The 16,912-nt window shown below is 41.9% G+C and overlaps 2 protein-coding genes across 5 annotated transcripts; one reads left to right on the top strand and one right to left on the bottom strand.

Moving 5' to 3' along the window:
* Positions 1-2,514: 2,514 nt before the first annotated feature.
* On the bottom strand, positions 2,515-12,001 carry foxd1 (forkhead box D1). 2 transcript variants are annotated; one of them, XM_040157963.1, is made up of 3 exons: positions 11,930-12,001; positions 8,908-8,999; positions 2,515-4,278 (listed from the first exon to the last, which is right to left on the bottom strand). In XM_040157963.1, the coding sequence occupies exon 3, from the start codon at positions 3,934-3,936 to the stop codon at positions 2,872-2,874; it is 1,065 nt and encodes a 354-aa protein (XP_040013897.1). In that variant the 5' UTR covers positions 3,937-4,278; positions 8,908-8,999; positions 11,930-12,001; the 3' UTR covers positions 2,515-2,871. The 2 variants fall into 2 exon arrangements, 1 of the variants encoding a protein (XP_040013897.1); XR_005709726.1 differs by lacking the exon at positions 2,515-4,278 and adding an exon at positions 7,190-7,268.
* btf3 (basic transcription factor 3) lies at positions 11,313-16,500 on the top strand. 3 transcript variants are annotated; one of them, XM_040157964.1, is made up of 6 exons: positions 11,313-11,433; positions 13,746-13,814; positions 14,400-14,513; positions 14,608-14,809; positions 14,982-15,038; positions 15,963-16,500. In XM_040157964.1, exons 2-6 carry the CDS (start codon positions 13,746-13,748, stop codon positions 16,007-16,009), a joined length of 489 nt encoding a protein of 162 aa, XP_040013898.1. In that variant the 5' UTR covers positions 11,313-11,433; the 3' UTR covers positions 16,010-16,500. The 3 variants fall into 3 exon arrangements, with proteins under 3 accessions (XP_040013898.1, XP_040013899.1, XP_040013901.1); XM_040157965.1 differs by having other exon boundaries at positions 11,375-11,496; XM_040157967.1 differs by lacking the exon at positions 11,313-11,433 and adding an exon at positions 13,157-13,238.
* The last annotated feature ends 412 nt before the right edge of the window (positions 16,501-16,912 follow it).

The following is a 16,912-nucleotide window of genomic DNA, read 5'->3' as shown; positions in this document are numbered from 1 at the left end:
CAAATCCTCTGTTTATTTTATTTTTGCTTTGCCTCGTTTTAAAACTGAATTTAACCACCAACTCTCTCGGGGTCAATTGCCTCTTTTCCAGGAGAGAGACCTGGTCAAAAACGGCAGTGTAAAGTAGTTAACACGGAGTCACATTATAACAATAACAACAATCATTTATTTAGCACAGTAACGTGGGCAAGGACGCGAAAGGCACAGAGGAGAGCAACTGGCTCCAACTCCACTCTTCTGAACGGGGCACTTGAAGGTTTGGTATGGAGGCCAGTGTTTCACCAAAATGAAGTTTGTAAAATGAGTCCAAGCCCCGGATACATGCGCACACATTAGCATTAACAACCCTTTAACTACTAGCTACTAATATTTATCAAATGAGCTGTTACCAGAGCAATCGGGCAGAGACCATGGGTAGAAAAAGACCATTGAACTGACTGTAAACTGAGCGCGAAACCCTGTAGAATATCACAGGACCGTAGTCCCATAATGGAAGGATGATATAAATATTTCACATATACACACGTGCGATAACAACCATCATGTATGAGAAGGTCGTAGTAGTGTTCCTTATTAAATATAACAGATATAATATGTAATACACAGTATTAGTCTGTCTAACTGACAGAAATACCCTGGTATTATAGATAGATACCGCAAGAATACTATAATTTACAAGTCACTGCTGACCACAGACACAATGTAAATCCCTATTGGGGCTCTTATTTTGATAGACTGGAAAAATCCGAGCGACTACTCCGGTTCGTATAATGTTTCTTATTGCATTAATTATTCTTTGCCCTGTTCAGCCTTCTGTATTTGTAAACAAGTCAATACAGTACAACTGACCTCCTTCCCTGCTGCTCTCTCTCTCTCTCTCTTCATTGTCTGTGTGTGTGTGTGTGCTTTTGTGTGTGTGTGTGTGTGTGTGTGTGTGTGTGTGTGTGTGTGTGTGTGTGTGTGTGTGTGTGCGTGTGTCTGTCTGTTTCTCATTGCGTGTTACATCATCACGCAATAGCTGTCCTCCCGTGGCCTAGTGAACTGGCTCGGAGCGCTGCACCAATTTAGCTATCTACTACACACACGTTGCTCTGAATCGTGGGGGGGGGCAGACAGACGCACATCCAGTCACGGAAGCATCGGGGCTGTAGGATGTGGGCAACAGGGGCCTACGGGAGCCGGGGGACCTACAGGGGCCTACAGGAGCCGTGACCAGAAATTAAACACAGAGGGTCTGACACATCACGCAGCATCACGGCGACACAGGTGATGCAGCCATGGGATTCAGCACCTGCCTCAGACTGGGAAGACCGGAGTGATCTGTCAGCTGTTTCAAAAAAAAAAAAAAAAAAAACCCCACTCACAGGTTTGTCTTTACTACAGCTCCCTGCGGTGTGTGTCAGTATCCTCCGTGCGTCTGCGTAAAACAGTAAATTAAATTAAATAAAAACAGCTCTCTGATTGGCTTTTTTGTGTGTCAGCGGCTCCCCTTGTGTGGGGCAAATAAAGGCCAAAATAAAAGTGAGTAAACACTTAAAAAAAAAAAAAAAAAAAAAATGGTGAGAGGATTAAGGTGGTTTTAACCTCCAAAACACCCCCTGTCCCGTCCGTGAGGCCTGCCGGGACCCGTGGCACACCGGAGCGAGACTTCAGGACCAGCGTTTGTGTCAAATAAGAGCAGATAATGAAATATTGAGTCAGGGGTGTTTTCTCAAGAGCAGGCCAGCTGTCGACACCAGCGCCGGCGTAATCACCGACCTGGAGCAGGCAAAATAGCGCCCGTCTCGCCCCGCTGACACCTTCCTGTCCGCTCACCGTAATTACGAGGGATGAGTGTGAGAGAGGTCAGCTGGGCACGCAGGCCCGGTGTGCGCATGTTCCAAACGTGTACCACACCAGCATCAGAGAGCGTTCGCCATCTGAGCAAACTGTACCTGTGCAAACATAATACACTAATTATTAGCATTATTATTATTATTATTATTGGGGCCCATGACGCGCGCACACACACTACTTTCTGAAATGGAGGAAACACTTTTTTTTTTTTTAATCCCTCACTCACAGCCATACAGTTGTTATTAGCTGATTAACACACACAGTCACAATGTAAAGACCCAATTCAACCATAAACAGCTCCAGCTTTACGTTTTTTGTCAACATTATTTGGCCTAATGTCTCACTAAGTATAAACCCTGGGTTAGCACTAGCACTTTATTTTATTTATTTATTTCCAAACAAATTACCTTTTTTTGGGTTTCTTTGTTTTTTGGAAAAACGAAAATTTATTCTTGCTTAAAACAAACTGTGTAAAAAAATATCACACGTCAATTACACAATGCTTGCCAAAAATGTACAATGTTTTATTACTGAAATAAACACACACTGCATATTATTATAAATGTTTGACTTTGCTCTCTGTGTCTTTTAATACAAAGTTCAAATCAAAACTTTTAAAAATGTTTTGATTTGCCAAACTAAAAAAAAAAAAAAAAAAACATGGACGTGTTTGACACAAATACATTATTAGCCTATTTTAAACATGTGATCATTCATAACCTGTTCATTAAGTCATTATCCTGAGAACGCCCTAAACAGTGACTGAAACGAATCACTTCATGGTAAAAAAGACAAGGAAAGTTCGTGGTCAAAAGTCTGATTCACACCGAAGAAAAAATGAACATAAATATCTCTTTTTTTAAAACAGCGTGAATATAGGCACAAATTGTGTTTTTATGTCCATCATTCAGCTGCGTGCTATCAAATAAACATACAAAAATAATCCTACCTTCAAAGAGGGGGCGTTTTTTGTTTTTGTTGCTGTTTCTCTCTTTTTTTTTTTTTAGTTTCTTGAAAAGTTTGGAGTTCAGACATTTAACAGCCGCTAGTGCCGCTGACCACTCTGCTCGGAAAGTTTTCGGCCGGGTGTAAAACAGTTCCGTGATGGACGGTCTGCGGCTGGCCGGCCGCTGCAGGCCCCAGGGAGGACGGTAAGACCGGGACAAGGACCGGGGAAGTCCTGGAGGGGCTCGGCGACCCCCCTATGATACTCTCTATGGAGAAGGGAGAGCGCTGCGCCGGAGAGCTGGACTTCTGCGCCTGGGCTGCAGCCTGCACGCTGGCTGAGCCCAGGCTGGAGCTGAGCTGGGGATAAAACCTACTCCTGGCTAAGTCCGTGGTGGTGGGCATCAAAGACGGCGCGGGGATAATGGTTCCCGAGTGTGAATGTGAATGCCTGGAGTGCTGCTGCTGCTGCTGCTGCTGCTGCTGCTGCTGCTGAAAAGCAAAAAGCGCAGAGTGTGTGTGGTAGGACTGGATCTGGATGCCGTATCCTCCGCAGCCGTACGGTCCGTACCCATACGCAGCAGCGGCGGGGATAAAACTGTTGTGTTCCCGCAGCAAGTCCTGCGTCTGCTGCCGCTTGAAGCGTTTCCTTCGCCTCAGAAAGCTCCCGTTGTCAAACATGTCAGCCGACTCCGGGTCCAAGGTCCAGTAGTTGCCCTTGCCAGGGTTCCCGGGCTCCCTCGGTATCTTGACGAAGCAGTCATTGAGGGATAAGTTGTGTCTGATGGAGTTCTGCCAGGCCGGGAACTTCTCCCGGTAGTACGGGAAGCGGTTGCTGATGAAGTCGCAGATCTCGCTGAGGGTGAGCCTCTTCTTGGGGCTCTGCAGGATGGCCATGGTGATTAAGGCGATGTAGGAGTAAGGGGGCTTCACCAGGGTGTTCTTGCCCGCCGGCTTGTAGGCATCCCTTGAGGAGGTGGAGCTGTCCAGGCACGGTGGAGGAGAGCCGGCCAGGAGGATTCCGTCGTGCATCTGCGCCACCTCGTCCACGTAGGAGCGCGTCTGGTTGTCCCCGTCCTCCCCTTCGCCGACCACGTCTATGTCGGTCTCTTCCGAAAGGATGGAGGCATCCGACATCTCTGAGCTCAGAGTCATGGCTCACACACGGGCTGTGCCCCTCCGACGCCAGATGAGGAAGACGATGAGATGCACAAGCTGCCCTGCCCTCCCTCTTCAAGAACTCATGTGAGGAGGGGGAGAGGAGAGGAGCACGTGTCGCCGCCGGTGAGAGATGCCCCCCCGTTTTCTCGCTATTTCCATATGTCTTCGGGTTGTTGGGGCTTTTTTTGTTGTTGTTGTTGTTGTTGTTTTTTTTATCGCCGACTAACGAACCATCGCCGCCGATGCCAGGCAGAGAAATGTTTCGGGAAACCTGCAAAAGGGCCAAACCTGAATCGCAGAGGGGGTGGATCTTCTCTGGTTATTTATACCACCGCCCTGGTCACATGGTGAGCAAACGTCACCGAGGCAAACGAAGAGAGAGGAATGAAAAAATAAATAACAAATTTTTAAAAAAAAAGGTATTTGAAAATTAACTGAGGAGGTTTTTTTTTTTTTTTTAAACGTGTGGCCTCAAGTCCTTTTTAGTGGTCATTCCTGAGAGTCCACATATGATTCATCTGAGGTTTTGATTCAAACCCCAGTGTTTTTGCGCAAAATAATATTGCGGAAGATAAAAAAAAAAGGAAAAAAAAGATCTCTAGTGTGAAAGTCTAATTACTGGCATGGTCACTGCTAAGAGCGATATTTTTGATAAGTTATTCATTTACTCAGGCTTAGTTAGCAGTGTGATACATTAGGGGAGCACATGCAGATTTAGTTTTTATTATTTGAAGACACAACACCTCCAAATACTCCGGATAAAATAATAATATCATTAACAATAAACGGGCTAATATGCACTGTGAAGAATAACTCTGATATCTAATATGAGTGCCTTCTGATATTTTGCCGGGGACTGGTGCACCGCGTCCAGGCAGCTGAGTTTGCGTGATCCGGTAGTTATCTAGATTATCCGCGAGCCATTTGTAGTGGAAAAGAGTCAGCTGTTAACTCGAATCAGTCACGGGTCACGCAGAGCATGCACGCCCCAGATATAAGGCCTCTGCCGTGCGTCTGGAGCATTTGGATTTTATTTATGCTATTGGCTTGGGAGGATTGCGTTCACAGTTTTCAGGATGGGGTTTCCACGTGTTCAACAAAGCAACAATCGGATTTAAAAAAAATAAAAATAAAAATAACATTGAAGAAAAAATAAAGTGTTCGTTTTCAGTCAGTGTCAAGTGGGAATTGCAACAACTTTAATTTCCATTTCCAATCCATTCAAGTGTTTGGGAAAGTGGTCTCAGACTATTGGACCCCACTGTTTCTGCCCTACGCGTCTGGTCTGTCTATTAGACTGGACCCTAGACAAAACATGTGAGGCTCATACACTCAGGTTTGTTGATTTCACACTGCTTTCCCTTTGCGGGAATCCTGCTACGTTTCACAGGCATTATTAAATTAGTTACTCAAGTTGAGTAAGAGTGGCTGCAGGGAAGTATAAATACAGATGTTTCATTCTGTTTTATTTCTGGACCACCATCTTGCTGCCGTTCGGCTTTCCCTCCAAATGTGACTGTTTCGTAGAGGGGAAACTGACAATAATGAGCCTGTCACTCTTTTCCATTTTTTTGTCAGAGACAACAGCAGGTATGATCCTAATTTTTTTTAATCGAAATTAACCAAATAAAACAAGCAAATTTACCTGAATGTCGCACTCTGCCGAGTTTAATCAAAGTATTAGAGAAAAACAACAACAACTTCCCCAAAACATTTTACTTCTCACCTTTGCTGCCAGGAAAAGAGAGAAGTCATCAGGCAGTTTTCATAAACGCAGCTCACCTAAAAAAGAGCACTTAGACTTGTCCCAAAACTCTGGATCTGGTCTTGTGACTTTATTTCAACCTCGGAGATGTATTCAGGTGCTGTGTGGCCCCTCAGTAACTTTTCAGAGGTTCCCATTTGAGCAGCGCCATCTAGCGGGTGAACTTGTCTCACAATTATCAAAACACTTCTGTCCCATAGTGGACATGAGCAGTTGCAGCTGGTAGGTCTACAGATAACTTATCTTAAAACTAACATTTTAGTATAGAGTTTAGTGTAGAGAACGTAGCTCGTCTGACTCATTATCCTGGTATAAATCCTTTTTTAACCACAGCCTGCCAGACAATAAATGATAATGTATTAATAGACAATGAGCGTCAGTTGCAAAAATGAATGAGGAATTTCGGGAAAAAAACAAACAACAAACAACATTTTCCCTAATTTTTTGCTTACACTGGTGGTAATTTACCTGAATAATAACCGACTGGATGCTGTAGTTTATTTATTATTTATCACTTCTGCCACTTTAATAACTTTATATTGATTTTTGGGTTTTAATTTAAAGACAAACTTATGGTCTGGTGAAAAACTTCGACAGAGAAAGTCAGACACAAGCTCGCCACCCACGCTTTGCGTGACTTTTAGTCGCCTGCAGTTTATCATTAGGTTGCCTGTTTAAGGTAAAGTGAAAGACTGAGTCTTGTTTCATGACGAGGAACTGCTGCAACAACCGAGACTCGTTCGTGCGGAGACTAAAGTTTTTTTTTTTGGAAACGAATAGTTTCGCCTGATCAGTTTTAGCCATTGGTCATAATTGATATTTACCTTCCCAACGTAAGTAACCAGCTCGTGTGGATTGTGCGATGATGGTTGATTAATAAAAGACTCCATGGTGAATTCATCAAATGAAAGTCCAACCTTCACCGAAAGAGACGGTGCATCTCTCTTAAAAAAATAAATAAAATAAAAGCATGTCATGTACTAAATTAAAGAAGAACCTGTGTGCATTATATAGCAACCCTACATTAGTCCTTATCTAACTCCTCATATCTTTATTTAATACCCCGAATGATGAATGACTAACATTGGGAAATCCAAAAACTTCACGCAGAGACTCATTGGACCTACAGAATTTCGTGAGTTATTTTAATTGTTGAACGTGTTATTAGGCAATAAATTTCTAAAAAAAACAAACAAAAAAAAAAAAAAAGAAAACTGTCCAACAATTTAAATCAAGTGTATTTGAGTCTCATAAAAGTCGAGACTGCAGAAGCAAAAAAAGAAACGAGATTAATTTAGACGCACATGGACTTTTATTCAAACTTGGACCCTCTGACACTATCAGAGAAAAAAAAAATCAGCATTACAAGAATGAAGACTGGGATTTTTTTTTTTTTCTTTTTTTTTTTTATTTGATCCGACACTTACAACAGCAGCACAGCATGTGTGGTAAACCACTTCTGAGTGTTTCTAAATTCCCCCTCTGCGATCCGAGGGTGTTTCCGTGCCACGGGGTACCAAGAAAGCACTTCGCTGTTTAAACGCAATCCCTGCCTGCCTTCCTGCAAAAAAAAAAAAAAAAAAAAAAAGCCCACCCGAGTGTCACCAAAACGGCCGGACTGAGAGGGGTGTTTGGGGCATGTGATTAATGTGTATCACATGCAGAAAAGGCGAGACGAGGTACCAACAAAGATACTGTGCCTGCAGTGGGCCTGCGAGAGGGAAACCAAAGCTCACCTCTAACATTCAAACTCATCTAGGCTAAATAAATACATACACTCTGAAATATTGTTTCTTTTTCTGTTGCAGTGGGCCTACATCCCAACGGCAATGTAAAGAAACATGCACAAAAAGGTCCACACCTGTTGCAGCTCTGCAGGATTCTGGCACTAAAGGCGTCCAAACGCCCTCTGATAGGACTTTTTGACGATGGTCTAGTCTCTCGATTTCTCCAAAATACTGGAAAAGCCAAGTCTGAAGAACAAGCTGCACATAGGCCTACCTGTTAACGGCTCTCCGAGAGCCCTGTCGCGCTTAAAAGTTGTGGTTCGAGCCTGTAGGCTTCTTTTCAAATGTTCGAATAACGAATAACCCAACCCGACTCGTTTATCAGCAGATCTTTACTGAAATCAATTGATTATGGGAAATCAGTCCACCTGAATGAGACACTATTTCAGCACGTTTCCTTTTTTTTTTTTTTTTAATCTATTTAGCGACGAATTCACGCACTTTTACCTTCACACTGAGACGAAACTGATGAAACAAATATTCCCGAAACGAAGTCCAACACATTTCCGAAAGCCCCTAAACGATCCTCAAACTGCGCCCATGAGCACTGATACATGCACCATCAGGCTCATGGTCAGTCAAGAGGGAGAAGAGGGAAGATCATCAGGGAGGTGCAAGACAGAAAAAGGGTACATGAGCTGATATTTGTCATCATATACTTCACATTATACCTTCTATTTATTTATACATATTTGTACTATTGTATATGTTATCTGTATTACTGTTGGCTTAAATCTACTGGAGATGAGGGTTATTGTCGTCTACCTACAAGACAACCTACTAATTTCTTTTATGTTTATTTATTAATCTGTTCTTTGAATATGTTTCAGTGTCTTGCAGGGTGTAAAGATGAGGATATTAGCTGCTGCCAATATTTCCTTCATATCCATGTTTGTGATGACACAACAAAAAGAAAAGAATTAAACTAAATTGCAGGGGAAAAAAGGAAAAAAAATGGATCACACCATCAGCATTGTTATTATTAGAATGTCTTCTGATGGGAGTATTGTGGTAATTTTTTCCTTATTTATGCTTATTTTGGCTTTTACAGAGTGCACACATTTAGGAAATTAAATCCGGGTGCACGACCCTTTATCATATACGTGTGTCATTTTAAACTGGGTGTAAAATGTTGTTTGTACATTTTTTGATGCTGATGTTGAGAGATCATGCCGAGATATTTACAGGTGACGGCATCGCCGGTAGGTTTCAGTGAGAGTCAAAGAGAGAATGCCTCTCTCTGAACTCACTGTTGATCCGAACATTTTCACTTTCACCGCAACAGACAGTTGAGCTATAGAAAGAACTCCTCAGAGATACACTAGTTTCTCAACCAACAGCACCCTCCCCGGACCAGAATACAATGCAGTCACATGACAGGTTGTGTCTTGAGCAAAGGACCCAAAGTCTTACCTTTTCCTCACTCACTTCTGCCTCCTCAATGCACCAAGCTCAGACCCATTCAAGGGGCTGTTGAAAGTCATTCGGGGACAACCAGTCACTACCTGAAGACAAAAAGACAAAGCAGGTTGAGATAAAACGCTCTCTCTCTCCTTCTCTCTCTCTCAAACACACACACACACACACACACACACACACACACACACACACACACACACACACACACACACACACACACACACACACACACACACACACACACACACACACACACACACACACACACACACACACACACACACACACATGCACACACACACACACACACACACACACACACACACACACACACACACACACACACACACACACACTCACACAAAACAACAGCACATAGCCTCAAAATAACTCTTGGAGTGCACTGAGATTTCGCAGACGTCCACTAGATGATCTGAGGTGAATTTTCCTTTTAAATTTAAAGAGCGTGCACAATTTGATATCACCTTCTCCCTTTTCGGTCCAACAAGGAAGGCAGAAACTTACTAATATTTAATTCGAACATTTTCTCTTTCACTGCAACAAACAATTGAGCTTAGATTGAATGAGAGCAGGTGAATGGATCATGTACAGGTGAGAGGGTTTTTTTTGGGAAGACCAGTCCCATGTGCACATTTTGGATACAACACAGTTCGCCTGCATGTGCTTATGCTGTTAATGGAAAATGTAGAAAAATGAATGTCATCAAAAAACATCACATAGGTGATGAAATACCTCAATGAACAAACTGAAGAGCTATTTGGCCCAAAAAACAACAACAAACAAACGCATAAATCATTATTTTGAATATTTAGGCATTTTTTCAATTTGAGCATCTTTTCTTTTAAAGGTGCCACAGTAAGAACTATATTCATCCTCATCAGCACACTTACGATACTGGTCCGTAATAACACCCGTTGTGCTCCCTCCAAAGGTGCCTAGCATCTCAACATCCTATGGCCACTCATCTAGTGTCCATGTGACAAACCTACAGATCCATCTAAGGGAGGCACCATCAGGTGCAGCCTGAGCCTCTTGTCTTGTGCTGTAATCCCTCAGCAGTGTGGACTCTGGCCACTTTTACCAAACGACACAAACAAACAAGGGGGTAGAAACCTTTCTTAGTGGTTCGATTTTGAATTGCACCTCCGTTTGAGGGATGCATTGAGGCTTGAGGACAGTTAAGCAAACTATATATATTGCCACCTCCCACTTTGGGATATTCCTCTTTCGGTGACCCCTCCCATTTGGAAGTCGCCAGGTTGCAAATAATCCTGCAGAGAACAGAGGATCATGTTGACATGAGACAAGCTTTTCAAGCAGCATCTTCTCATACAAATCTTTCCTCTTTCACAGGGACTGTTAGACGTGTAGGCTTGAGCTTTGTGACATATATATATATATATATACTGTGCTTTGAATTTCCAATATTAAACACAAATTGCAAAAGGCTAAGATATCAGTAAAGATATCGATATATCTTTACTGAGTTTGATATATGCACGGATTATCAAACAGGCCTAACCTGCACATGACCAAGTGCCCCAAAAGATCATTTTCTGTGGAAAATCCCTCCGTTTGTTTTTTGATTGGAGAGTCATGTGGCTCAGTCAAAAGTCCCTCTGAAAAACTGAAAGAATAGCCCTCTTTTTTACTTTAAAGATGTCACAAAAACAACAAAAAAGCCATGGACTGACAACGCCTTGACTTAAAACTTTGTTTTTATCTCTTAAAATGCAGTTTTGAAATTTTTACTTTATTACATTATAATTAATCTATTACTGTTGGCTGAATAAATTGTTTGACGAGACGTTTCTTTTAATGAAAACAATATCCCCCATCTATTACTGATTACCCTCATAACCACTACGGATGCAGGTGTATACTTGTCGATCAGTTATTTGTACAGGTGTGACAATGAATGTATTAGAAGAAGAGGGGGTCCCACTAAGGCCGCATGTGTACAGGGTCCAAATGATATGCCAATGAGTACACAGACACGTTTGAGTTAGCCTGGCATGCTTGTGGCTTGGTAAATGTTAGTCTAATCAGATTGTTCAACACGCTTTGCCTCAAAACAGGGTGCATAACGGCTATAACATTATTATAATACGTATGTTAAATAAAGGTAAACGTGTTTTGATTTCATTGTACTGTAACACAGTTCATGCATTAGGCGTCTCTAGAACACCCAGTGAAGAGTAAGCCCAAAAAATAGGCTTTCTGGAAAAATAATACTAATAATAATGCTATTCAATACATCTTTCAAACATTGCATCTCTTCTCGGTATGGGGCAGCTCAGAGCCCCATACGTCCTGACCCTAAACTGAACCTTTACATTTGATTGGTAAGGGTTGCTAGGAGGTGAAAGAGTTGCCTGCAAAGCTAAACTCAGGGCAGGGAAGACCCAACACTAGATTGCCCATTTCGCCGCACGTCACTTCCTTCCTCCTCTCTCGCTTCCATCTTGCTCCCCGCATGTGTCTGCTGTTAGTTTACAGGTCAGTGAGGAGCTTTAAATACCTTCTTCCCTGCACTGTTTCCCCCCGATCCGACAGCAAGAGGTAAACGAAAGCCTTTTCTGACTAGATGGCTGAAATCTGCCGGGGTTTGAAGCTAATGTTACTGACGGTTGTGTGTGGCTGTGGGTGACAGGCCGTCCACTCCACAGTCTCCCAGTTAGCTCAGAAGCTAGCTAAAGTTAGCCTACCAAGTTCTTGCACAAAAGCTAAACCACACCTTGTTTCGGTGCAATGGTTGGCTAAATTAGTCAGCAAACGTTAGCTTAAACCAACCCTGACGTTACCTGCACTGCTTTTGGCTTTTTTTTTTGTTTGGCCTACCACGGCGTTTTTGTCGTTTGGCTGTCTTCGCTTGCTGTCCGCAGCACAGAGACAAGTGGAACACTTAGCTTTTGGCTAATTAAACTAACTCAGCGCTTTTGACTGTGAACCTGACAGCTTCTTACTTGCTTTTGTTTTTTTAACATCCACTTACCGCTCTGAATACGCTCCATCGCCGACTACCACACCCACACTAAAGCCTCCGCTCCCTGCGTGTGTGTGTGTGTGTGTGTGTGTGTTTACATGTGTGTGTCGTTCAAGTAGGATTTCCCTAATCTCTCCTCATTTACTTACACCTTGCATATCATTAGGCTGCGTTGCTGCCAGTTTCCCAGGGGCGCAGTGAGCTTTGGGGAGGTATTAGCTCAATTATACACCGATGATGTAGTCTGGGTGTAAATATTTGTGAGCTGATAATATTGGAAAAAAAAAAAAAAACGTAATCAGGTGGTAATCCATACATAATCAAGGGCCGTTCATTATTAATGATAATACATTTTACCGTGCAGCAGCTGTAGACAGCTATAGCGGGTTTTCTTTCATTTTGTAGATTAAGTCATTGATTTTTTTCTTTTTTTTTTTTTTTGTACTATAATAATATGGTAATCCAGTTTGTGTACATGTCAGGGACCAAGTACAAAAAAAGGCTAATATCATTAAAAGAGAAAAAAATGTGCCAGATTGAGCCACTAGACAATTTCCATCTGCAATTTCCGGGTAGGTAGACACAAACATTAATATAAATAATACTCATTAATTACTAAATATATACAATAATAATTAATACAAATAAGTTTAAAAAACAACAAATACCTAATTCAATTATGGATTTAAACATAAATACTTATTTCAGTCTTTACACCCAAAGCTATGCTGCATTATATATAAATAATTACAGCTACTGTTTCTGTGTCAGATTAAGGTTTACAAAACAGATTTCTTAAAATCAGTTTTTTGGCATGGGGGGGGTACGGAAATCTACACATTTTTCAAAGTGCCAGGGGGCTTGTTTTTGCAGCTGGTTGCTGAGGCTGTGGTTTGTGAAGTGGCACAATGAAGAATAAAAACAAAACAATCTGTTCTATAGGACTCATCTTTGTCTAGAATAACACAGTTGTCAGCTTGTCACATTTCAGCTAATCCAGGCATGCCTGTGTTCCCTGCATTCATGTTAGAAGGGTGGGATCAGATACACAGCCATTTAGTCATGAGGCAGTCCTCAAGGAAAGGCCTTATATCACATTTGCCTGACGTCTGTCACCATGCCACCGTCCTCTTTCTCTTAACACAATCCTTCACACACTGTAAATGTGAGCTTGCTGTTTGTCTTCTGGGTTAGATTTTTCCAACAGCATAGTTCGTGTTTGCAGTGCACATTGAGATCAGAGCCTCCAGTCAGCACGTGAATGAACCAGGTCACCCGAAATGTGTGCTAGTCACTAAATGCACATGCCTCAAGTAAGGCAAGTGCGTACGAGTTCATCTGTAAATAGCTGGCTAGCTAAGGTTTCCGGGGATCATTTCTGCGTTCATCTGTTCATACATGACAGATACTGCTAGGATGAAACACTGCTGCTCTGCACGGCCTTGATTGAGTTGATCAAGCTGACTGTAGATAAATGTCACATATTCATAATAGGTCTCTGAAGGTTCATCTCATTAATGCAGATCCAATATCGAGACTAATAATATACCGTAATAGTTGATAATTTTTTAATACTGTAAGGATATTAATCTTTGAATTAGTCTAAGAGTAGAAAATTGGTTTCATCAAATAAGTTCATTCGTTTTTTGTTGCTTGATGTCAGAAATCAGTCTTGATCCAGATGTCTAATTTTTGTTGCATGGCAGTCTGACCGTTTCATATCACTTGTTGCATGGTGTACTTGGTACTGTCTAAGCCTGCTTTGTTCTGTTTTCAGCAACCACAATTGACATAGTCATATTTAATGTTTCTTTCTTTTTTCCAGATGAAAGAAGCAATTATGAATCAAGAAAAACTTGCTAAACTACAGGCACAAGTCCGCATCGGCGGAAAGGTAATTTAAAAAAAACAAACAGAAATACCAGCATTATCACAGGTTACGTGAAATTATCAATCTTCTGCAAAGCACTCAGTCTTCGCAACTATTTCTTAATCCCTGAAGACCCTGACAAGGTAGCCGAAACCAGTTACTACATATTTTATTACACTAAAATAAAAATGAGGGAGAAAAAAAAAAAGCTTTAACTGTATTGCTATTGCATGTGTGAATGAACATTTAGGGGCGGCACAGGGCTATGACAAAGTCTTTGGTAAAAATATTAATCTGGTGACTAAGACTTTGAGTTCAGGCAGTGCAGCTACATACAACTTAAGCTCTGAAGACGTTTCTAGGTTGTTTCTATGACAACCAGCGATTTTATCTATAGTTTTGCTTCATAGCAGCAGTAATTTTTGGCAACAGTGCCCTGTAGTCCAAAGACCGAATTACAATAAATAGACTACAAACAGCCATCAGATTTTGGGCCAGAAAAAGTACCATATCCAGCACAGTGTTATACTGACCACAGAAGGCGATGCATTAGTGGATCATCAAGAACTGGGTTTAAACAGGAACATGTCTGTATGAATGTCACCATAGGGTAGTGCTCGCAGAAAGAAGAAGGTTGTACACAGAACAGCAACCGCAGACGACAAGAAGCTCCAGTTCTCCTTAAAGAAACTTGGTGTCAACAACATCTCTGGTATTGAAGAGGTAGGCATAAACCTTCATCTCAGAGTTTTTCCCACTGTGATTTAAGGGGAATTAGTTTCAGTGATGTGTTATTTTGGTGTTTGGTTTGTTACAGGTTAACATGTTCACAAATCAAGGAACAGTCATCCACTTCAACAACCCCAAAGTGCAGGCCTCCCTCGCAGCCAACACCTTCACCATCACTGGCCACGCTGAGACCAAACAGCTGACCGAGATGCTGCCGGGCATCCTGAACCAACTGGGAGCCGACAGCCTGACGAGCCTCCGGAGACTCGCTGAGGCCCTGCCCAAACAGGGTCAGTAACCTATAATACCCTGGTCTCCGTCAGTCTTAGTGTAGATTCATACGTGTATTTTTCTGTTTGGTCAGACCTGAATAGATGAGAGATGAGTCTTGCCCTCAGCACTTGAGTTTGAATGTTTCTGGCATCTAGACCGACTTTAAACTGCTTCTCTGTTCTGCTGCAGCTGCAGATGGAAAAGCGCCGATTGCAGCAGTAGAAGAAGAAGATGATGATGTTCCAGGTGAGTGCTAAAATGTCTCATTTTGCACTATGCACAGTAGTCTGTTCCACCATTAAAATGAAATATTACTTCAACATTTCTCAAGTGAAATCCGGTTGTCTTGCATCAAACTGTTTTGCAGTCTTATTTGGCAGTACTCCTTCACACATTATTGAAGCAGATTTTTTTTTCCCCCTGTCTGTTAAATTACCGTGGCAGGTTTGCTTTTCTTTTGGCTCGTGAAAGGGGTCATACCACGGCGCTAAATCAGTTACTTTAGACGATGGTGCAATGCAGCGTTTTGTGTTTGAATCTCATGCTCATTGTTTATAACATCCTAAGATTGAGTTTGCTTTTCTTTGTGAGGAAAATGGACCAAACACATGAGGTTGCCATTACAATAATCTCAGCTTTTCCCAGGACTCTTCTCCCTGTAACCAGAGTTCTCACTAATGTAACAAACGATTACACATGTATTCAGCAATAGGAGCAGTTGAAACCTGATGGCACAGGGTTAACAGCCATTGCCATCGTGCTGTTATTGGAGTTAAGTTTCCTTTTTGTTCTCCCACTGAAGGAACCCGTTTACTCAGACCTTTTGAATTGTTTCCATTTTAACCCCCCGACCCTTTGAGCCAAAACTCGGAGAGGCAGATTTCTCACATTTCATGGAGTAATTGAAGCCAACTTTTTGATGCGCTACGCCGTAATTTTTACAGCTGCTTTCAGTAGTTGTGAGGGCCTCATATGCAGAGCACATTGCAGGCTATATAGGAGTGGGAAAGATGAGCAAAGACGTGGGATTGCATTACACCTAGTATCATGTGTCAGATAAACACACTTTTCCTGAATTGGGCTCCGGCACCTCTGAGAGTCATTTGTACAGATGGACATGCCTTTCTCCCCACTTGAGTCAGTTTACCGCCGAATCTTTTGTTGTTTCAGATCTGGTGGAGAATTTTGATGAAGCATCCAAGGATGAGGCTAACTAGAGGAAATTGGACTCCCTGGAGTGTCAGAACTTGACAGGACCATGCGGGGCAAAAGATGTTTTAATGTCTATGTTCAGAGGTGGAAAGTTAATAGTTAAAGTACATTAAAAGATGGTTAATCTGTCAGCGTTTGGCTGTGAGCATTCTGTAATATGTACAACACCTGAACAAAGTACTTGCATACTCTTAAGTGAATTATTTTTGAGTAATTTTCTAGAATAGTACTCTAAAGTATTAAAAACCGGGGTAGCGGTATTTAAGCGTAAAATATTTTAGTACTCGTTCCACCTCTTCTTTGCCACCAGACTCTCCAAACGCTAGTTGTGCTCTGTGGTCCAGTTAAGAGTAAGAGATTGTGCGTAAAATGTGGTGTTTAAGGCTCCTGCTGTACATCTGTTTCCTCCATGTTACTGAACCTTAATTCTTTGTGGCCTCTCTAAAACCACCATATCTGGAATAAAACCTTTGCTACTGTCGATTAATAGCCAAAATCGCTGTTTTTCTTTTTTCCCCTTAAGTATGATTTCCCAAGCTGAAGTACTGTAGTTGTCCCTCTGTAGATTGGTCAGCATGCTGCAAGTGGTAACACTGTTTACCTCTTCACAGTAAAAGGAGCACTTCACCAAAAAAACTAAAAAGAAGAATTGAAATATTAACAACTTTTCCTTCTAACTACCTGTAATATTAAGGTATTTCACATGCACATTTACAGACATTCATCATCCCAAGAGAATGAATCCTGACCCCGCTGACCATCTGACTTTTCCTCTGGTACCAGTGTGACATTGGCATTTGTGGATTTTTGTGACATGTCTCAACAGTTTTTGGATGGATTTCCACTAAATTTTGACACATTCATGTCCCCCCTGAAATAACTTACCGCCATCATCATGTCTAAAATTC

Source organism: Xiphias gladius, chromosome 20, assembly GCF_016859285.1.
Source record: "Xiphias gladius isolate SHS-SW01 ecotype Sanya breed wild chromosome 20, ASM1685928v1, whole genome shotgun sequence".
Classification (NCBI taxonomy): Eukaryota; Metazoa; Chordata; class Actinopteri; order Istiophoriformes; family Xiphiidae; genus Xiphias; species Xiphias gladius.
Note: the sequence above shows the minus strand (reverse complement) of the source record. Positions and strands in the feature narration are given on the sequence as shown.